This window comes from Rattus norvegicus, chromosome 3, assembly GCF_036323735.1.
Source record: "Rattus norvegicus strain BN/NHsdMcwi chromosome 3, GRCr8, whole genome shotgun sequence".
NCBI lineage: Eukaryota > Metazoa > Chordata > Mammalia > Rodentia > Muridae > Rattus > Rattus norvegicus.
Window position 1 is genome coordinate 48,990,576 of NC_086021.1, and position 24,309 is coordinate 49,014,884.

General features: G+C 41.1%; 1 protein-coding gene across 4 annotated transcripts in view; it reads left to right on the plus strand.

The window, feature by feature from the left end:
• Positions 1 to 11,638, plus strand: part of Arhgap15 (Rho GTPase activating protein 15) — a 619,269-nt gene extending 607,631 nt beyond the window's left edge. For 2 of the 4 annotated variants that reach the window (XM_063283268.1, NM_001013917.1), the window contains exon 14: positions 11,276 to 11,638. In XM_063283268.1, coding sequence (XP_063139338.1) covers positions 11,276 to 11,459 — 184 coding nt within the window. In that variant the 3' untranslated portion in view covers positions 11,460 to 11,638. Of the gene's footprint in view, positions 1 to 4,053; positions 4,959 to 11,275 lie in introns of those variants that run through there. The other 2 variants (XM_017591542.3, XM_017591541.3) reach the window with 2 other exon arrangements.
• The last annotated feature ends 12,671 nt before the right edge of the window (positions 11,639 to 24,309 follow it).

Genomic DNA, 24,309 nt, shown 5'->3' on the forward strand with positions numbered 1-24,309 from the left:
TGGTGGAAAGTGAAGTAGCTCCCTTCGCTTATATAATAAGGAAAAAAATAAGAGACTAACAAATTCTTACTACATACTGGTGACATTCCTCCTAGGCTTTTCAACATTGCAGGGTAAATATTTAAAACCCGTGTTTTCCACTGATGTCTTTGAAATTAGGGGCGTTATTCTGTGGGCTTCATTAAGGCTGCTCCATGTACTGCACTCGATAGTCCACGTAAAATGTGACTAGCACATACTAGCATTTCAACAGGCTCACAGATTCAACTCTGCACTATTTTCTGTGTCAAATTGACACAAGCTAAAGTCATCAGGGGAAGGAGCCTCAGTCAAAGAAATACCTCCATGAGATCCAGCTGTAAGGCATTTTCTCAATTAGTGATTGGTAGCTGGGGGTATTATCCATCTGCTGATGGTCTTAGATTCTATAGGAAAGCAGGCTGAACAATCCAGGAGGAGCAAGCCAGTAAGCAACACCCCTTTATGGCCTCTTCATCAGCTTGGGCCTCCAGAATCCTGTCCTGTTTGAGTTTCTATCTGGACTTCCTTAAGTGATGAACAGCAGTACGGAATTGTAAGCAGAATAAGCCTTTTTCTCCCCATCTTGCTTTTTGGGTCATGATATTTCCACACCACAATAGAAACCCTAACTAAGACACGTAGGTAGAGTAGAGTGGCACTCTTACAAACATTTGCTTCCTGAAAATATTCCAAATGTACGATACGTTTTCTAGATGTTTCCTCTAACTCTCGAGTGGGATCTTGGAATTATCAGTGGTTAGGCAGCAGGGCAAACTTCTGTTACTCCTGAGAGACTTACAGAGATGACTGAAACCATCCTGAAGTTTGAGGGAAGAACGTAAGGGAAAGCAGAGCTGAAATGCTCTGTCATTGCACCAGGGATGCATTTCCACTGAGGTGACAGATGGCTGCCGTCCAAAGTCTAAAAATCTCTGACTCAAGAGAGAAGACTGTTCGTACTAGTTTTGTTTTTCTTCCAACTTCCTGCCCTTCTCCTTTGCCTTTGAATGCAAATTAGGAGATTCTGAAAATTTAAAAACATGTCGCCCAGGACAACTTGCTGGTTGCAACTCATTTCAACTGCCTGGGACCCTTCCTCAAGTGTTCCTCGGGCCTCAGTGTTAGAAAGATCTCGTATTTCAAACTCAAAACGACTGGCTCTTAGTCATGTGCATAGGTCGTATCTATCTATATTCCAGAATAGTGGAGACCCATGTCTTACCGTCAGTTCTACCACTTTTCCTCAGTGCCTTTTGTTTCTGGTATACACGAGGTGCTCAATGAGCACTTACGATAATTTTTTCTTTCTAATCAAAGTATTCAATCTTCCCTGAGCTGGGTTCCCTCATCATCTGAAAGTTCATCTGGAAGCTTCCTTTCAGTTATGAAGAGAAGAAAAGTGAGAACAGGGACACACCTAAGAACATGACAGTGGTTTAAATAGCCAAGGAATGGTTTAAACCATGATCCCATAGACCACAGCAGAGTTCTACATGCAGGTATGTGTGGCTGTGAGTAGGAAAAATAAACACAAATAAAAGTGTCACAAATCATTTGGTAGCGAGTGGATTATTCAATAATTAGCTGGCATCCTTTTCCCAAAGGATAAATTTATATTGTCATTACATTTCCAAACTAAACTACATTGAGACAAATTAGGGAGCATGCCAAAAAAAAAGTGACATCATTTTTAAAAAACTAAGACAAGACTGATGATCTGTATCTCATCTCTTTATATGGCTGAATTTTATAGTAACAACAGTGGTAGAAATTGCTAAAGGAATACTACCACGTGTGACTACAGAAACATCACGGTAAATAGAATTAAGAAACAAGAAGTCAGGAACTAACTGTATGTGTCATAGGAGTGATGAAGGATGTCTCTTCTCGATACATAAGATCTCAGAAATCTGCACAGAAAAGGTTGTTCACTGCAGCATTGTCTGTGACAGAAAACAACGGAGCAACCTGAGAGCGGCCCATAGAGGAAAGCTTAAGTAACTCAAGGTGTTTCCATGCTAGGAAATGAAATGACAGAAAAAGGAGAATGCAGTATTTTCATGGGTTCTGAATTAGAAAGATGTCTGTGATACAGAGTAAAGGGAGGGAAGGAAATTCTAGAGAATTTGGATCTTATTATCTCATTCCTTTTAAAAAGAAAACTTTGTATATGGGGGCTGTATACTAGACAAGTATCATATATGAATATCTATTATCATACATAATGGTGGGTAAATCATGGGTCATTAGAAGACTCTCCAGAAGCCACGCCCACTGATTAATCATAGCTACCATGACGGCGTTTCACTAGGAAACAGGGGAAGGCTCTACTTGTTACCCCTGGGTGCTTTTTATTAGCAGATTTTAAAGGGTTATACAATAATTTTTATACAAGTAAATGAAATGGGCTAAATAAACGAACAAAATAATTATGCTGTCTCAATAAAAAAGATGGCAAGAAATAACCACAAAGGAGAAAACACACGAGGTCATTTGTGTTTGTCCATTTCTTTGCCACTGCTTACACTAAAGGATCTAAAGTCAAAAGAACAGAAAACAGCCGGGCCATTTTTCATCTGCAGTGATTCAACTGTAAAGAATGAGTCAGGTAATGATAACTGGAACAGGGCCTTCACACATGTTGCCATGAAGATCAGTGCTTGTTCTCATGACGTGGACTTGTAACACCCGAAAACTTGTTTTGAGACATTTGTTTGTCTAGGGTCACCCCAAACTTGTTGTATCAGATTTCTAGGAGTAGACCTCAGTGCTTCATGGTTCCTATACCTTTCCAAGATGCTCTTGTGAGCAGTAAGGGAGATCCACTGGCACCCTAGCATCGAGGGTAGGGTTCCCACCACTAGCAGCACTGTGATCTCAAGACAGATGATGGGATAGGAGGCTGGTCTGTGTGCGTAGTGGCTATCTGTGCCTTTTGCTTCTGCCCATTGAAGGCCTACTTCAGCCGATTATGAAGGTATCTGTACATGGTGCCAAGTGCCTTCCATGGCAAGCCAGTGGGGGCGAGGTGAGTTTCCCTGTCCAAAATGAAAGCTGCTTCCTATGGAAATAACTTCAAAATTTTAAGAAAGAGTACATGATAAGATTGTGTTGTTATTTACTAATTTTACATGTACTAAATCCTTAGTGTACCATGTGAGGTAACGAGAAAACAATATGCATTACACATCTAAGGCATAGCATTTCTTCAAATGCATACAGCAGTTACATTGTCTACTCATTTATGTTCTCTAAGTCCTGACAATGCCTTTTTTTTTCAAAACCTAAGAACCGACTCCCCATCACCCTCTGAACAAAACCTTTACCATTACTAAGGATCTCCAAGTCCCTGTGGAGTACCTCCTACCTCCACAGCCTGCCTCCTCAGTCCATTAGCCAAACTACCTTTCTCTACTCCCACCACAGCTTCCTCTGCCAGCACGCCTCCGTCCTGGAGCACTGAACTTGCTATGCCTTTCCTGGAATCTTCTCTCCCTCCTAAGGGACAGCACCCTGTCTGCTAAAGTAGAACGTATCTCACCATTTGCTGCTACTTGAACCTATCTGAGTATTGTTTGAAAAGCACCAGTCTCTGAGGATAGATTCTTAGGTCACTGAGATTTTTAAAGTGCTAAGGGTCAGTGCAAGAACTTCCTTCCCCTCCCTTTCTTCGCTTTCTTGTAAGGCATTTCATGATTGAAATCACATTATCTATCGAGTAAAGTGAGTTTGACTGCTTCCTGCCCCCCACCTCCAGATTCTAGTCATGCCTTAGTTTTCTTAGAGGACCAGCTTCGGCACACCACCCACCAGAGCCTGTGGAAGTTGAGGCCTTAAAAATAGTTCCGTATTTACATACAACCTACGCACACCCTCCCATGTACTTCAAATTATTTTGTATTATTTTTATACTAAATATATTTTGCGTGCTATGGAAATAGTTGTTACAGCACATTGTTTACGGTCGATGTAAAGGAAAGACTCTATATGCTCTAAATGTAATTTTTTTCTGTCAAATGTTTTCCATCTAAGGATGGCTAGATCCTGGGACACAAAATCTATGGACGGGGAAGACTGTTTGGGTGAGTTTCTACTGGGTTTTACTCACTGCAATCATTTCAACATTCAGCATAACACTTGGTCCATGGTCGATTATTAAGGATTACACTTTTAAAATTAAGGTCCTGGGTGAGTATAGCTCAATGGGTAAATAAAGTATTTGCTGCAGAAATATAAGGTCCTGAGTTCAAATTCCCAGTGCCCGTGTAAACCCAGGTGTGACAGTGTGAGCATCTAGAACCCAAGTGTTCCCATGGTGACATGGAAAACAGAGACAGGATGCCCAGATGCTCCTGGGGCAGCCAGCTTCAAAGTCGGAAAGGCAAATAGCCAGGTTCCCTTTGTCAAATATGGAGAAAGATGAGGATCAATTTCCACATGCTCACTGTAGCACACACGTGCATACGTGCCATGCACATGCACATGCACATGCACAGACACACAAAGAATATACCCACAAAATGTTCACACTTTCTCTAATAGGATGCATTCCCATATCATTAAAGAAAAGCTAAAGTTTCTCATCAGATATGCTTTGAAATGGCTGGCATTCGTGGGGCACTGTGATTAGCACGGTGAAGTCGTTCACCAACAGCATCGCTGGTATTCCCTTCTGCTACCTGAGAGTGGCGGGGCCGTGGCTCTATTTACCATTGCTGATATCCTTCAAAATACGTAACTAGAAATAAGTCGTTAATTGAAGCCCAGGGCTTTTCGCTTTTAAATCTGCTTTCCTGACATCCTATTAGACAATTTGAATATTATTTTAAAGGTGCTTTGGACTATCTCTGTAATGTCTGATCGATAAAAATATGAGGCAAGTGAATAATTGAAAGTGTTTCAATCTTCTGAATTGAAATTAATGCAAAGTAGCTCAATAAATAAAAAAAAAAAAAGCCGGCTGTGTTACCTATCAATAGGCAATTGCCATATTGGGTTTTTTCCTATAATGTGCTTTGAAAAAATTATGTATGCATGGCTTTAAAGATTATTTAAAAGCAAAAATGTCAGAATACAGCAATAATTTCCACTTGAGATGCTAGTCATGAGCTGATTTTGGGAAACTAATAATGATATAGTATCTAGATATAAAATTGAAGACTACAATTAGTTTAAGCCAATTGATTTCCAGATTGACATATGACCATAGCTGGATCAGATGTGAATGATCACTCCAGAACACACTGGTGCTAAAGGCAAATGCTCTCTGTGCACGCATTTCTGCTTTCATTATATCTGAGCGTTCTTCTGATGTGCTCTATGACTTTAAGAGAGAAGATGGGAGTTTTGCAATCTCCCCAGTCTTATAAAAGGCCAAGGGAGGCAGCAGAATAGCTTGTGCAAACTGAGGGAAGGCAAGCATATGGTTAGCATGTATCCCCTCAAAATAGTCACAACACATAAGAGACATAAGTTGAGCATATTGAAGGCTGGTTCTATTTCTAACTGCCTCTCTTCACTAAGTGGTCAAAATTACAACCAACATTTCACACACAGGGGCTGAGATGTATTTAGCAAACCAGGTGTGTGACTCTGACTCGATGGCAGGAATCCGTTCATCGCCACCCTCTCCCCTAATCCAGTGACACCCTCCAGAAGTTCCTCAGACAGGAAGAGGAGCGTGCAGCAAAACACCTCCAGAACTGAAAAATTGTCCAGTGGGAAGTCAGGTGGCTTTCTGTGGCCTTCACACGTCACCATGGTAACAGCAAAACACAACATTAAAAGGAAATTTTCAGGATGGTGAATGGCCAAGCCTGATGATCTGAGTTTGATCTCCAAGACTAATACGTTGGAAATAAAAACCCTACTTCTGCAGGTTGTTCTCTCGTTCAAACACACACACACACACACACACACACACACACACACAGTGTGAGAGAGAGACAGACAGACAGACAGATAGACAGATGGGTAAAACATATTTTTTAATGTTTACACCCACCTATTAGCTATCTGCCTGAATCTGTACTACTTACTATTAAACATTTTGCTTTTCTTAATTCCATAGTAACTTTTAGTCTTCTACCAAGTCCCTCTTCTAGCTTGAATCATTTGGCTGTGATTGTATGCTACCAAGAAATGCCTTTCAGTTAGCTAAAATTCTGCTCTTTTTTTTTTAAGCCTACCAAATATAAGGCTTTCTTGAGAATTTCTGGGTTTTGGTTGGTTGCTTGGATGGTTGGGATTTATCTTGCTCGGGCCTGGGGACTAACGTTTGTGGCATACAGATCTTACAGATCGCTATCCAACATGAGTAGGTTGTGTCTCCTTCCTTCTGCACCTGACAAGGAGCGGTGGTCCCATTTTCTCTTCCAACAGTGCTATAAGCTGCTACTTCTCTGGTCTTCTAAAACAATAATTCTGACACGTTTCATGATTTTATAAACTTTTCCTAACTCGGTGGTATAAACGTTGATCCTACAATGAATATGTATCAATTATTATCTCAGAACACAGTAAGAAAATCATAATTACATACTGGTTAGGCTGTGTTCGACAAAGCAGTGCTTTCAGTCTTTCTAAAGAAAAGCTGATAGTTTAATTTTGAGCTCTTCCTGCTGCTTAAAATAAGGTATCTTTGCTATTAAGATTTCTTGGGAGTAAATTAATAGCCAATAAACACCTATCAGGGAAATTCCAAAATACTGAGAGACAAGCTAAGGTTTTCTATACCTTCCTAACCACCCACCAGTTCATTGTACATTAATCTCTCAGCTATGTCTTTGTTCTTATGTTTCTTATCCATATTCGTTCTCTGCAATTTTGTTTTGTCTTGTAATAAAGACTGGGTATCTTTAATTTTTTTCTGGAAATAGGTTAAATTACAACTCAGAATCTGCAATACTGCCAGTGGAGTCTTTAAGGATGGTGAATATGTCCACCCAAAGAGAGAGACTTCCCAGAAACAGCCACATCTCACCTCCCTCTAGACTGGCAACAGAGACTGCAAACCTAGAAACACACACATACACACACACCACATACACACACACACACACACGAGAGAGAGAGAGAGAGAGAGAGAGAGAGAGAGAGAGAGAGAGAGAGAGAGAGAGAGAGAGAGAGGCTGGTAAAACCCAGTACATTTTCAGAACTGCAGACAAGATCCTTAGCAGAGCACGCTAGGGCAGAGTTTCCCTGTCTGTTTAGCTCAGTGCCTACTTAGGCAATAAATCCAGGAACATCATTGAAGTTAGAGAGGACACAAGCTGAGCATAAGCGGGGCCATTTTCTCCACAGTATTTTCAGAATCTTCATAACGGTTTTTGTGCATTGAAATTTACAAACCACAATCTTCTTCAAAACTTATCCTGGGTGCCATTGTATGTAACCTGGGAAAGAGATAGTGTTTCACCGAACTCACTTCAGTCAGAGCTTCCTGAAAGGTATTACCAACCGTGGCCTGCTATGCAACTGCTGATGAAGGAACTGCTTGCTACATTTTTTGTTTTCCTCCCTGTACACCAGGTTATACAAAGTACATGCAGACTTTTTATTGTTTGTGTCAGACTCTATTCTTACATATGCTTCACCGGTTAGGCTCTCAGCTATTTGTCTGTCAACAGGAATCATTTGATTAGATCATCAGCAGTTTCTACCACATGTTGATCTTTACCCCCAGCAGTTTCTAGGATTGGTTTTTCGACCTATCAACTTCATGGATATTCAGAAAATAAACTGTGCACCCATCACACACACACACACACACACACACACACACACACACACACACACACACCACATTTAATAATGGTAAATAATTATGGTACATGTTCTATATAATACCCATCCATATCGTCTTATCTCTTATCTCCATCTTGTTTTCCTAGAAGGAATAGCAAGTGACTTGATTTCCTTAATTTAAGAATCAGCTATCAAAACGTAATCTGCAGAAATCCAGACATGGTCAATACATAACGCAATGTTATTCTGAAGGGTTTACACCGAACAAGATCACTTTGGAGCACTCATCGATAAATGTTATCAAAAATCAGACAGGAAATTTGTAGAGAATGGACCTGAAGAATGCAGGTTTGGGATGAGATGAATTATTTTTATTCATATATGCATAAAGACAAAAGCTGAGCATTAGAGCGTTAGGGTAGAACCTATAAACTAGAAGGAGTCCATTAGGGGAGCCACTGTCGTCCAGCAGCCGAGATGAAGAGACCTCCGCATGCATCACTGTCTTTCATGCTCCATTCTGTGTAAACGCAGGCAGGAACCACCGCTAGATGTGACCTAGTCCTGAGATCTGAGACAGGGTCTTTTGCCAGCACAATAAACAAACAAACAAACAAACAGCCTATAACACTTGGAGTGTTATAGAGAAAAGTCTCTAACCTCAGTCCAGCCTCTTTTCTGCATGAGGCTACATCCCACTAGAGGTGCTTTGTGGATGAGAGCTGAGCTTCAACTGACAATGGATGAGTTTCCCCATCACTTCCTGGCAGCCATGATTATCTGCTGCACTTCCCAAATCCTAACTATGCCTTGACTTCTGGCCTTCCTTTTAAGGCTGTCATCTCAGTTGGAGCTCCCAACAAATCTCAAGTCTCCTGTCCATTTTTTTTATTTTTATCTTTTTGTCCAGCTGCAATGAAACAGTGTAGATGGGAAACTATATCTTCATCCTCCCCTCCCCCCGACCCCGTTCATGTTTACATCATGACACTCCTCGTTCAGACTCTCTAGACTCCAGTCCCTAATGATCTTGCAATAGCCAGATGCCATTACCAGGTCATTTACAATCACACGGGCAGTGCTGTCTGGCACTTCTGTCTGCCTTCTCCATAGCCTATGACCAAAGAGCGCTGGTCTCTGCTGGGTAAATCTTTGCAGCTGAGACATTTACTGTCAATGGGTGAAGTTGCGGCAGCTTTAGCCGGCTGAGGACTCAATTACTTATGTCTTGTTTTTTGTTTTCTTTTTTTTTTTTTCCATTTTTGTCTTTGGCAACTTCTCTTGTCTTGGAGTTATTAGAGTTGGTATCATAAAGGAGGCACTCATTTAAAAGCAAAAGATAAAACCTTTTTTAACCTTAAAATTAGTCTTCCTAATGACGTTTATAGTACACTTGCCAAGAAGAGGTTCAGACACACATCAAACTGAGGTAAACTGCTGTGCCGCAGGGAACTAAGGCCTGTCTTACTCTCCAGATGTGGGGAGAGGAGGAAGCTCATTCACAACACAGCCTTTTGAAAAGGGAAGCATCAAAGTGACATGGCCCTTTTTATTTTCAAAGGAAACCTTAAACTTGAAATCTCTGGTAACTTACTGATACTCTAAAAATATGAGACTCCCTTCCGGAAATGTAGCCATGCCAACAATACTCACAGGTACAAATGTTCTCCACTTAAAAGCAGGAGGGAAAGAAAAATGTGAAACGGGATGTCTTGGATTTTCTCTCAAAATTGCACTCATTTTGCCCACCTAAGTGTGCACTGACAACAACCACCATTGTAGAGTGAAGGGTGGCAATGTAGAGCCTCCTACAGCAGATTCGGTAATCACATAAGGGGCACAGGAGTGAAAGGTTGGCATAAGGATGTTAACAGACGCTCTCAGATGCTGTGTACCTAAGAGCTGGAACCACACAGCCTGCGTACCAGCCTCACTTCTGCATATCATCGGTCCTTATGCACACAGGGCCTCAGCCATTTCATCTACTCAGCAGAACTAACAACAGAATCAGCTTTGTGGGGTTATTACAGGATTAAATGTCACGTTAAGATCATTTAAAATAATGGATGATTGTTGTTGCTTGGGACAATGTAAGTCAGGTACAGTTTTCGGGCAACCCCCCATTACATTTACCTCAGCCATGCTCAGATACAAGCCAGAGCATGGGAATGCCATTTGGAAAGTAGTAAAAATAAAGAGTCTTGTGCCTCCCCTGACACAGAACTGTGTAGACAAATACTGGACAAACAAGACAGCCGTCAAGGTCTAAACAGCTCAACAAAATCCCACAGTGAGGGCTGAGGCCAACAAATGCAGTGTCACTCACACTCTCGTTGGGTCAGGTTGTCGGGAAGTCTACGACAGTGTTTCTTAGCACCTGCCTTCCACGTTCTGCCTTAGTTCCTTACCATCTTTGAATCATCGTACTCCAGAATGTTGATAGGAAACTGGGAAGTATCAACCATGCATGATTTAAGTGGTCAGAACGGTTTCTTTTTGCTTGAAAAGTTCTTCTGTGCCATGTAAGGCATTCCTTTAACCCAACATCTTTATGTACCAAAGGTAATCCAACTTTCTATACTATCCTCACGTGAGTATCTTTCTAACCTCAGAAGGATTCTTTCTGTGCAAAAATGCTCTTACTTAGGGTTTTACTGCTGTGAACAGACACCATGACCAAGGCAACTTTTATGAGGACAACATTTAATTGAGGCTGGCTTACAGGTTCAGAGGTTCAGTCCAGTACTATCAAGGTGGGAACATGACAGTGTCCACGTAGGCAAGGTACAGGCTGAGCTGAAAGTTCTACATCTTCATCTGAAGGCTGCTAGTCAAATACTGACTTCCCGGCAGCTAGGGTGAAGGTCTTATAGCCCACACCCACGGTGATACACCTACTCCAACAGGGCCACACCTTCCAATAGTGCCTCTCCCTGGGCCGAGCATATAAAAACCACAAATGCTACCTGATTCTTCATTGTATTAAGACATGAGAAAAATCACCATCCAACTGAATGGAGAAACATAGTTTTGACATATCCCTAAATGTCACAGAGTCTACCTCCTCCACAAAACATATCCAGTTAGCTCCTGCCAGGAGCACTTCCATCACTAAAGTCTTACTTCTCCCCAGTTCTTAGGTCTGTCTTCCATTACTAACCATGCACATATACTTTCAATTGTTAATTTGGATTCTAAGGTAGCCCATGAACGTGTCGCCTATATTCTCCGTAGCTCGTAAGCACTCCCGGGGTTGCATCTTTTTAATTCCACAAGAATCTATTCATATTTATGAAATATGCACAATAGCCATTTGTAATGAGGGTTTAAGGTTGGGCACAGTGTTCACTACAGGGTCTGCTGTCATTTGGAACTACATGAAGGGTTTGTGAGCAAACAAGGCGATGAGGTACTCAATCTTTCTCTTTTTCCTGGAAGTAGAGCTAGCCGCAGTTTCACGTTAAACTCCAATGGCTTCTTTCTTTTCTTTGTTTTTTCTTCTCTCCAGGATAGTGGCCAAAGCTGCCCAGAATCTCATGTCCACACAAAGCTTGGGGATTGTATTTGGACCCACCCTTCTGCGAGCAGAAAATGAGTCGGGGAACGTGGCTGTACACATGGTATACCAAAACCAGGTAGCCGAGTTCATGCTGACTGAGTATGACAAGATCTTCAGCTCAGAGGAAGACTGACAGACGAGGCGAGCTACTGCGTGTGTTCACATCTGTCTTGATGCCTAATATTTTTACATTTCTGTAAACATATTTCTGAAATATTTCTTCCTTCCAAGCGACAGATGCTTCATTTTGTGAAAACTTAGTGATGATTTTGTATTTAAGTTCCAAACATTCGAATAAAATAAATGACAATATTTTCCTATATGTGTTCTACATTAACCCCTTGGGTGTTGTTCCTTTCAGCATTCTATAAATACACCGTAAGTGTCTCACATTCTTAAATAATGTGTGCAAGGTAGCATCAAGACATAGGTCTGCTGCCACTCCGTGCCATCAGGTCTGTGCTGGTGAGTGTGCACCTGTACAATTCCTGTAAAGGAATTGTGAGTAAGGTGTGTACACACCTGTGCCATCTTGAGCTCCATACGCAGCCACTCACCAACTGGGTCCCCACATGCCTAAGCATTCACACAGAGAACACTAGCAGGAAGAAGGCATCTGTGTTCTCAATCAAAATAGAGCCTTTTCACCTCTCAAAAGTACAGTCCAACGCTCCTCAGTGGCAGGTGAGCTGTGCAAATGCAACACACTGAAGGGCAACTTTTCTGAAGAACAAAAGGATAGTTGAAGAGATTTGTTGTTGAACCTTTCTCTCTCTCTCTCTCTCTCTCTCTCTCTCTCTCTCTGTGTGTGTGTGTGTGTGTGTGTGTGTGTGTGTGTGTAGTGTGTGTGTGTACTATTTTGATTTCTCAAACATACCATTTTATAAATTAAATGTATCAGTCTTTACTTTATACAGGAATTGCATTGCCGTTCCATTTTGATTCTTCATCAACCATGTATCTGCCCTTTCCCCAAAATGTCATTTTATGTAGAATTTTTATGATGTCTTGAAGGATATTTTATTGAGGAGTTACACCAACTTCATTTAGAAAGAGCTATTTTTAAATGCTTGTATTAGTATGTCCTAAGGATTCCTTGACTAGACTCATATTGTTTTATCCATTTACTTTCAGTGATGGATAAACGAGGGAATGACTGTATCAAATATTGCTGTATTTCGAGAAGCATGTACTAGCTGAATACATCTCATGCCATTTTAGGAAAGAGTTCTGCTGATAAAACGTAAAATTATGTTTGAGAGCTTTTTAATAAACTCACGTAGAATGAATAAAACTAATCTAGTGATAAGTAAGTCTAGTTATGGGTTTGTCTATAAAATAAAATAAAACAAAGCATATAAATAATATAGTATGAAGCACAGATCTGGGGAGACAGAACAGGGATGAGCTCACAGGCACAGGCTGCACCATGGATTGGACATTCCGAGATGAGAAAATCTACTTACGAGACAGCACACGCTCATGAATACCAGCATCCACAGTGACGCTTGCGGATGCTCACCCAAGGAAGGAATCGTTATGCTTGTCCCTCTTGGATGTATTTATCTTAGTAAAATTACCTACACATGAGCTCACAGCCAGCAACTATGCAGCAGCCACGGTGAACTGCTCCATGTGATTCCCTCAAGTGGCATGTATTCGTACACCACAAAGTCAAGGGAAGTCACAAGAAACAGACTCCCATGGTCTAAAGTCATCAGCAAGAGCGAAGCAGCAGAATGACTGAACTGGAAAAGCTTCTTACAGGTGAAACTTGTGCCTTTCAAGAAAAACACAGAGAAACATGAAACATGGGCTTCCGGCATTGATTTCTAGCCTCTCTCCATTCTATTAACAGTCCCAGTGAAGCCTTTGCCAAGATGTTGATTATTTCTCTTTTTTGAAATGAGAACAACAGGGTTAGAACTTCCAGTATCAAAACACTGTCCTCACGAATCCATCCTCAAAGGTATTCGGGAAGCTTCAGCCAGAGAGAAAGCCAAAAAGAAATGGCACTACCTGCTTTGAGCAAAGATACACATCCCCTTCTCTCTGCTGCTTTCCAGATTCATAATCTTCAAACGCACCAGCTTCTTGATTTCCAATCAGATGGGATTTAGACTGATCCAGACCCCAGCTGTGTCCTGTTTCTGCCTACTAAGGGCACTGCATCAGAGAATGTGTTTGCTCTCTAGAGGGAGACCTTTCCAAGGTACCAAGCCAACATGCCCATCACAGGATCTCACTTGCTCACTCTAAAAGCATAGAAAGGTTATGGCATTTCAGAAGGGCATAATGTCTAGAATCACTGTCCAGAGTGTCAAAGCCAAGTTTCTGCACTAGGTTGGGGCACTAAGAGATTTTATGGAACTTGGCAGTATTCTCCATTAAAACAATAACAAATACATATATACATACATATATACATACATACATACATACATACATACATACATACCAGGAAAGGCAATGAAGGCATCTTACTCTCCTGGTCGGAGCCAGGCCGAGTTCTAAGCACTAAAGATATGGTTGTCATATAAAGCACATATTATGTATTACTCCCCTCTGTAGGAAAGGAAGACAAATGCCTAAGGATTAGTTACTATCTGGTACAAGATCACAAATGTTTGCCAACTGGGTAACCATGATCACCACGGGATTCAACACCTGTACATAGAAATGCTCAAATAGATCAGCAGTGACAGATACAGAAATGTTATCAACGCATAAGAAACAAGCTATGCCTAAGGAAGTCAGATTAGGCTGCACCGTTGAGATAACCTTGAGAAGTTCTATTGAATCTTGACTAATCAATGAGATTTACTAGACCAGGAAAAAATACAGAAGGTATACCCAGCAGGAATGAGGAATGACACGCACCACGATTGGAGAAGACCTGGTGCCCCCAGAGAATATTGAGAAAATCAGTAATTAGAGGTGGAAATATATATTCCTGGTGATTTTGGAAGACAGAACTACAGAAAGCAGTTGAGGTTAGATGTGGGCCAAAATAGATCTTTTCTTGTAGACAAAAGTGGTTCACTGTGGGTTATTAAATAAGAGAGCCACAGAACAACTTGGACAAAGAATCTCTAAATGTCCTAGTGGGCAAGAGGTTAAAAAAAAATCCCTTTGAGAAGACACCTGTTCTCTTACAGCGGCTAGAGCTCTGCGCATACATAGGTCATATGTCTATAATTTTTTTAACATTTCCTACCGGTGCAACAATTATCTTGTAATCTCGGAGGCATTTCAATATGATGATAAGGCACTATCATCTACCAAATAGGAATACAAGTCCAAAGCTGCCTGTCTGAAAAAAAAAGCAAACCAATTAGAATGCCCACTTCATCCGGACTTTACGCGCCCGGCTCGTAAGAGATTGCCCCTCTTCATGGAAAAGATGGGCACTCCGTTCTACATGTTCTGAGTCTGGCTTTGCTTAGCATGTGCCATATGACAGGATCATCATGCCACCGCTCGTAATTGAAAGCCTTATGATGGTTCACCCTATCCAATTAGAAAACAAAGGATCCAATTAAGAAAAATTAGAAAAGCTGTTAGGAAGAAGCAGTCACTTGCCAACAGTGCTGTCCTTGCAGCTTAACACAGCTAGAGATTGACCTGCACTTCTCTCTCCCACATTTATTTTTGTGAATTATAAGTTAATCACCCTGTCAATTCCTAATTAAAAGGCCCTGCAAAAAATTTTCATCCAAAAGGACCGTCACTAAAAGTTCTGGGTCAAATTGCTCTGTTGTCAAAAATGAGAAAAAATTCCAAACAATATCAACTCTCTCCTAGGGAATTCAAATCTGCATATAAAAAAGAAAGATGTTTTCCTCAAATTTTATTTCTTCAATTAGAATGCTTAATCTGGTCAGCTCTGATATATATATATATATATATATATATATATGAATGATTATACAAGCTAAGTAGATTTACATATTTATGTATTTAGGTATATACATATGTAACAAAATTGATGAAATTGTTTTCACCATGTATTTGAAAAAGAGCAAGGAGAAATACCTGGGGGGGTTTAGGGCTGATTTGGGGAAGAGGTGATGGTGTAATTCTAATTTCAAAAAATAAAAGAAATAATTTTAAAGTACTTCATCTTATCATTACAAGTAGATAGGTTCCCCATCACCACCATTTCTTTCTCTGTTTCTCTCTCTCTCACTCTCTCTCTCTCTCTGTCTCTCTCTCTGTCTCTCTCTGTCTCTCTGTCTCTCTGTCTCTCTCTGTCTCTCTGTCTCTCTCTGTCTCTCTCTGTCTCTCTCTCTCTCTCTGTCTCTCTCTCTCTGTTTCTCTCTCTCTCTCTCTCTCTCTCTCTCTCTCTCTCTCTGTGTGTGTGTGTGTGTGTGTGTGTGTGTGTTTCTTTAAGCCAAGGGCTGCACACTCAGATGCTGAGTAGGCCAAGCATGTAGCACAGAGAGTAAAGAGAAGCAGGCAGCCGGCACTATGAAGTGGTAACAGCTGGGGAGAACGCAAGCTCCTTGCCTGGCCAAAAGTCAGGCTTCTCCTCAGCTGGAGCTGGTGTTGCTTATGTGGGAATGTGAGAGTGTTGCCAGACCTTCAGATCTTTCATGGAAAGCCAGAATTGAGAATCTTCTATGAAATCTGATTTTTAAGACACTAAATAAGCGACTCAAATAAAACACATCTGAGCAGACTCCGCCCAAAGATCAAGCCTCTTTTGTGGCCTCCTGTTAAGCCTTCCAAGTTGCAAAGCTTGCTCCCCAGAAAATGTCAGTCTTCAGAGTAAACTTTGGAGGCAAGGGAATGACCAAAGCAGCGAGAACACACAAACATCAAAATACGTCGCACTTACCGTTCAAATGCTGAGCAGATTACTAAGTCCATTTGGAACGCTCGTGTTTTCTGATCTATTAAATGCAATACACTTTTTTTTTGGTCTCACTGTCTAACGGAGTAATGTGGTGAGAGCTAAAGTGGGTAATACGCATATTCCAAATTGTCACTTGAGGATGTAGATGATAGATCCACAATTCAATGATAAATAACTTTATAATCTGAAGATAATGGAAAGAAGGTTGGGGACCAAACTTTAAAAGGCCTTGAATGGCATATCACGTCTCTAGTGAAAATTTTTTATACCCTTGATCTTTCATGAAGAAAGCAACTTTATCAGAGCTGTGATGTAACAAAGTAGAACTTGATACGGGGAGAGACAGTGGTCAGAAGATTGTAACCATAGCACAATTGATACAGTCTGGATTTGGACCAGCAGTAGGCCAAGAAGTTGATCTAGAGATCATCTGGCTGTTCTTTGTGGAGGCTTTACCCACATCTCTTTGCTTCCATTGCTAAGTGAAAAGCATCAGTTCTGGTTGGACGAAGTTTCTACAAGCAGGTCCATGTCAGGATTACTTGCTGGGCTGGGGTCATCGTTAATTCTAACATTCTGGCAATAATTTGTCATTCAACAGTCACTAATGTATTTGAATCAAGGCATAGCCAAGGACTAGGAGACTATGCAAGTAGTAGAAGTATCCCCAGAAGGTCACATGGTGATTTCCAGCACATCACATCAGCACATCTCCCTCTTCTCCCTCTTCTCTCTTGGGCCAGTATTGCTTCTCTCACTATGCAGGACCAACAGGGAAAACATGTCTGGAAAGACTGACCCGGATGGCTGACATGTATGAAGCACACGTTCTGTATCAATAATAGTCTTTGCCTATGTTGTTTTATTTACTCTTCACAAATGTCTTTGTGCAAATACTCTTGCTGTCCCTAGTTCATTCTTAAAGAAATACAAGCGGAAAAAGTAATGGTGTTACTAAGTTAATGTAATTAGTAACTTGCCAGGGCATTAGTTACATCCAGATAATGTGGCTCCAAAGGGCTCTGCACTATCCGGGATGGCTAATCTGTCTGTTTGGGATGGTTAAAAATGGGATGTGGAGAGTGGCACTGACCCATGGGCTGGGATCTTGGACTGAATAAAAGTAGGGAGGAGAGTACCTAGACCAAGCACCAAGTATTCATCAGTTTCTGTGGCCTGACGCATCCGGATGTGAGCAACGGTTTACCCGCTTTCCTTCCCGTGAAGCCCCTACTCCCTAACTGTGAGCCCATACAAACCCTTCCTCCCACAGGTCGCTTTGTCAGGCATTCAGTCACACGCTGCAAAACATGGCTAATACACAACTGTGCCACGAGGTTATTCAGGAACTGTAATTGAAAAAAAAAATGTAAGGACATAAACACCCCAAATATTTATATTAAATGTGGGAGGGGCGCTGCTTGCCCTCATGTGACCACACATGAAAGCTTTTCTTGCATCTTGATTTTCATAAAAGAACAGAGAGAACATTGTGTGAGCTTCCCAAAGAACGTAGTGTGTTTCAGTTACTGCGAATAGGTGACTAACCTCCCTTAAAGATGTGGCTCTCAGGATTTTAGTAGACATGTGATAACTCATTTACCTGTGTGCTTCACGTGTGTAGTTCTGACTTCACTGTGGAACAGACAGAGAAGAGAAGATCTTTACCAGAGCCCTTACAAAGCACATATTTGTGTAACTCTGACCCTCTGTGGCATTTTATTAACCGGGGTGGATCATGCTCGTCAGTGGCCAGTTATCACCCATCATATCATACTATGCAACATTGTATGGAAATTAGATCTATGGGGAGCTCATGCAAGATGAAAAAATGTGTCCCCAGCAGTCTTCCTCTTAGATATAATTGAAAAAGAGGCAGGCGTCGGGACTCGCTGTGGCTCACGCTGCTGCGCCGTGACTCGGAAGCACCAGAGTAGTGAACAGACAGTGAACATTTTGAATAGGGATGTGACAATTTGCTACAGCAGTGTTGTCACGACGAAAATGCCTTGTGTTCTGATGAGAGATCTGACAGAAGGGAACATCACACACACACACACGCACGCACACACACAGGCACACACACACACCCCTTATAAATGGGCATCTGTTTTTGGGAGGGTTGGATGTTTTTGGGTTTTCCTAGTTAACACTTAAGGCCATGTACCCGGTGTCCACAAAATTCTTAAGCTGGACTCTGCAGAATGCTCCTTATTCTGTTGGGAAAATGTAAGTAAATAAAGCAGCCAGGGAGACGGTCAACACCAAGCCTATGGTGTGTGCTGGGCGCACACTTGTTAGACAAATGAACCAAGACAAACACCAAGAACATGAGCAGACGAACATAATCCACCATCGTGCTTCCTGTCAAGATACGTGTCCTGTCTGATGTCTTTGGTGCAGCCAAATCACTGGTATTTGTGTTGATTTCTAGCCCTAAATCAAAAAGGACCATCAGAGAAAAATCCCCTTCATCTATGTCTCCTGAAGTCTGAGTCCCCAAGAAATGCTCCTTCCCTACAGCTCAGTGGTGGCAGCGGATTCCGTGCCAGCCTGACTCCAAGTCTGACAGCACATGCTCACATTCAGGGAACGTCCCAGTATCTATGACACCTAGCGACATCTCCCACCACTTCCCTGAACCTTCACACAAGTGACGTCCACACTATCTGAATACTACAGAGTGAGAGCTTTCCAATCAACCCATCAAACAGCCAAGCTCGCTGCAAAGGATAAAACCCTGACCTGGAAACCCTCCCCTCCCTCTGGCGCTGTTTGAGCTGACAAGTTTCCTTGACATACATACTCACATTTTCAGAGCAGGGATGCAACCACTGCTCCATCCGTTCTCACATCACTAGCGAATGCATTCTCCGTCCATATTGCGCGGCATACTTGCAGACGTGTGGATTTTTTCCACATCATTTGGTGACATTTTACACAGTTTAATTTCTGCTCTTTCTCTCTAGACCCTGCCTCCCGACTCTCCCTTCAAACATTCCACCAACAACATTTCTTAGAGCGTCCTACCCTGGGCTCAAATTCCTTCCTGTCCTTTACCATCTCTTTGCTTGGCTGCTGTGAAGACTACCAGGGAAGGTCCATCTGTTAAATGCAAGCATCCGGAAGAAAGGAAAATGACAGAGATGTTCAGCTACAGAGGAGAGAGCATCGGTGGAACTGAGTGGCCTGCAAGGAGTGAGCCCCGGGAAGATACCATGGTACGGGGACCTGGCTCCAGCTGTCCCAGCCCTACAGGCTGCCAGGTGAAGGTAGCTTTCAAGCTGGAGGTGGCTCAGGACACTACTGAAACCGAATTTGGTTTGCACTCGCTATTTTCCTAGCTATCAGTTCTAAGGTCACAGTCACTAAAACTGGAAACTCTAAAATGACTTCAAAAAGGCAAACGCTAACCAGATTTCACACTGGATTTCATTTTACTTGGCATTACAGAAAGAATGCAGGTATTAAATAGACTGCTTCCTGTATACAATGAGGTTAATTAGTGGTGAGGGATGGAAAATCAGTGTAGACATAACTCTTTTCGACAGGTATCAAAAAATAATCCCCTGATCCCTGCCGTCTCCAGCTGCATTGAAAGAAGAGCAATATAAAAGACTCTGTAAGCACAAATTTTTCTAACATTCTCCAGGTGTCCTTGCCCAGTTAAATAGGCCCCGAGTCCCCTGCTCCTGTGCCATTTCTCGTTCTCACTGAGAGGCTCCGCTCCTCGCACTGAATTTTGTGGTGCCCAGAAAGGCTTTCTTACAAAGTGGCTGAGATTGCACACAGAGACAGACAAGAGAACAAAAAGGCACTGTACCGAGACCTGAATGGGACTTCCCTAAGCTCCTTATCAATAAGGTTAATAAGGGTCTATGCAATTTACTGATCACTGTAAGGCAACAGCCTCCTCGCGCTCCCAATCTCCACGCTGCTGCTGCCTGTTAATGCTCTCCATAGCCAATCACATAAAAGACCCTTTGCCGACACTCTAGAGAGTACGCCCCAGTTCAGGATCCTGGCCTCTATAAAATCGCTGGTCTGTTATTACACTCCTACCTGCCCTAGTTAAGCAGATTAACAGTTATTTCCTAGAATTTGATCATGAGGTTCTTTGTAATTGAAGCTGGAGTACTCAGATATTACTAAAAAAAATGTATTTCTGAGAAACACACTCCTTTTTTTCCTCTGGTTTAATTTTGTTATCCTCAATCATATGCACGATATGAAAAAAAATCCAAACTTCTATCTCCTCTATAAAATACATGTCATATCAAAAAGGTGACAAGAGGGGGAAAAGTAATTAGTGAGTTCACAGAGTTCAGTGGAAAAGTTAAAATGGAGTAACACATTACTTTTTATGTTAAGATTTCACAAGACAAATCTTGCCTGTGTTTTAATTGCATGTGACCCTGGCAGTCCTACTCTGAAATGAAGTGCCGTAAAATTAAAGATGACAGACGCTCAAAACAAGTCTTGTGATCTTGATTAAACTACAAAGACCACACTCTCTCTGCTGTAACTCAGATATCATGGGCTGTTTTATTTGGGGAATTGCTTCATTAATGCCTTCTTTGACTAGACATGTTTATTATTAAAAAATACTGAATATGCTGAAATCTTGCATGGCTAAATATTTTTTTTTTTAGAAAAAGCAAATCGTAAATGAGAAATGTTTAAATATGTCAAAGACCTAATTCATTTTATAAATGTTTCATGATTAAATACATATATTGCTTATACATGCATATATATGCATATAATGCATACATTGCATGTAGATGAATGTGTGCACACCCTCTCTGGTGCACATATAACGTACTCTCACCTAGGGCTCATTACCACAGTCCAGGAAGCAGGATAGTCCATCTGCCATCCTTCTTCACAACCATGTCAAGTTTCACAGGCCAACAGCACCCAGAACACTTAGTGTTACCTTACAGAAACGCCTTCTGGCTAATCTGATTTGGAATTTTAAACTTTTGAAACACAATTTGAGAAGAGAATGGGTTAGACTCATGACTGTTAATATCAGTCCATTTTACCTAAATTATATATATATTATAGGCTGGACTTTATTTTTAATCCTGCATTTCCCCCATTTTTTTTTTAGAAAAAGCTTTAAAAACCCAAGGCATTGGGAGGGAATGCTTGTCAGGATGGGCCAGCACACAGTCCACACATCCCACAGGCTCCGGAGGGGGAAGACTGGAATAGCAGGTTCTCTAGCTCAGGCCTTATCTACAACATAAACAGGTCTAGTGTTCCTCTGTAGGCTTCGCTATACTTCTAAATCTTGCTGATTGCAGTATTTTATTCTATACCATGATGACTGTTTTCAGTGATACACTTCATTTCAAGAAACAGAAAAATATTACCATATTTGTCATATGTTAGGCTATACGGACACCAGTGTCCGATGGATTCGCGACAATCAACGCTGGGAAGTTGAGTTTCCAGAATTCATTGTTTTTGCTGCATTTTCCTGATTTCACTCAAGTCTCTATATACATGTCTCAAGTTTTCAGGTTTGAACTACATATGACAGTTTCTTGCCCCATCCAATCAAAAGAACATAGCTGTCATTACGGGAATGAAGGCTGGTGGCCATACAGAGGCACCTTGGAAAGTAAAGAACACAATGTTTCCTATAAGTAGTATATTTACCACAAGTATTCTATCAATTTTTCCTACATACCAAAGGGACTGTATATTTATAGGCCCTTTCTTTATATACTATATCTTTTAAAAGTTCGTCTCCTTGCCTTTTAGGTGAAATGTTTATTTCTCTACACTTTCCAAACCCTGTATGTAGCTCCTTCAGATGAGATAGACTGTCTCTAATAAGCTGAGACTTACTTTGTTAGCAGGACTCAGGATTATGAACATTCCATAGAATCTCTCTGCGAGTAGCACTGGGTGATCATAAGACCCCAAGATCTATGCTCATACTGACTTTGTATCTCAGCCTCTGCCCCAGTCTTGGGGTTGCAATCTCTTGTTCTTGTTATTTCTCCCTCTCAGTATCTCTTCTGGGTCCACATTTCCACCCCTGCCTTGTCCTTACACGCGGAGTAGACTGCTACCCTAGAGGTCATGGCCTTCTGTACCCCTGGGCTTTGGGCAGCACTGGTCTTCCCTATATGCTACATTCTGTGTGTTTCCAGAGGAGTGTGTAATTAGTAATCAGAGGTCTATATTTATTTCTATACTTATCAAAACTATTATCTTATTAATTTAAATCTCAGACCATTCACTTTCAGCACCACCCTAGTTTCTGCCAAGCCCTTAGCAATCTAAAAAGGTTTCTGTCCCACTTCTGGACAGTACAGGTTTACCCAGGCGATTAAATGTGGATCCAACAAAATTAATTAGCATGGGTAAGGAAATGAGGAGTCACCTTGAGAGAAACTACCATTTAGAATAGGACACAGAGTCGCCTATGAAATTAAGACAGTTTGACTGTTATTCAACAAAGACGGTGAGTATCTCAAGAACAAGACCAATAGATATGCACATCGCCCACTCTCACAATGCCCACATATAAACGGTGCCAGACACATGGCCCAGGCCTGCATGGTACTTTTAAGCTATTAGCTGCCATCCATCAAAAGCAATGACATTGCTTTTAATAGGATTACATGGAACCCAAAAAGAAGCAGGAAGACTAGGTTTTTGACTGAGTCACTGGCCAGTAATTTGAGTGTTTAACTAAATGATTGGCTGCCAAATTGACAGGTCATCCACACTGAACTAGCCACTATTCCATGAATTTTCATGACGGGAGCCACAATGGCTCATTTGCATGTGTGAAATTCCACTGTGAAGCTGGCTTTTAAACTGGCTAACACAGTCAGAGATATGTTCTGTGGCGCCACAAATTGCTGTCCTAGAAGTGCCATCACATGACATGATGGGAGGTTAATGTAGATCACAGCCCAATCCCTTACAATTAACATAAACAAACAAACAACAAACAAACCCAAAGTGTCTATCAACATAGGTGAATGTGAAGACCAAGGGAATGGGACTAAGATGAGGGTTAGAATGTAAAGAGTGAGGGGGAAATGGGAATAACAGCAAATACAGACGAACACCAAAGAGTGCTCTTGCACAAGAAAAAGTTTTAAAACAATATTACAAGAAGAGCTGGAGATTTGCATAGGCGTGTTGGCAAGAGTAACTACTCATACATCGATGTGCAGTGAAAATTGGGCACCACGGGAAATTATTGATAAATATCTGTGAACAGTTGCTTCTTAATGATAAACAGGGACGGCCATGTATGCAAACACAAACTCTATCAGGCAAAGTGCTTTACTATCTAGTCCGGGGTGAAGCAATATTGGAAATAAAAGCAAAAACCCCAAGACCTTACTTACATCTGCTTCCCGCTACTTTGTTACCATTTTGAAGTGATACTCTGACATGATGATGTGATATTTGGAAAATGAAATAATGTCATCTTTGGAAGGCTATGTCATTGTCCAAGGAAATACAGCTGGGAAAAACCTTAATAAAGGTTTCTAACCCTTCAAAATTGAAAAGTTAAGGATGACAAAATTATCTAAAGTATACTTACTAAAATATTATTTATAGTGGGAGAGTAACAAAACTCTTAATGATAAAGATCTGGAAATAAAATCAGTGATGGAGAATCTAGGGAACCTTTTGTGTACATTGTCTCATCAACAAGAGGAATTTGCTAGGAGGAAAACCAGGTTATAAAATTATAGGTACAATATTATGCCGTTATTGTTTATATACTGCAGTATGTATGTATACACAGAATAAAATATTATCAGTGGTTATCCTTGGATTGTGAGATTATTGGTAATTAATTTTCTCCCATTGTTCCTGGCATATCCCCAAGTTTTTGCTTTTACCATTTGTTACTTTCATAATTAGAAAAAAATACAAGTATAATTTTAAAAAAATATGTAAGTGATAATTTAAGACTATATATGGTAATTGATACAGACAAGACACTCTAAAGAATTTCAAATGAGATCATGTTAAACAGGGGCATAGAGAAGCCAGGAGAGGCTCCAAGACACAAGGGTGTGTTGAAGCAAAGCCAAAATAAGAAGAAAGGAAGGCACAGACACAGGGTAAGACAAGA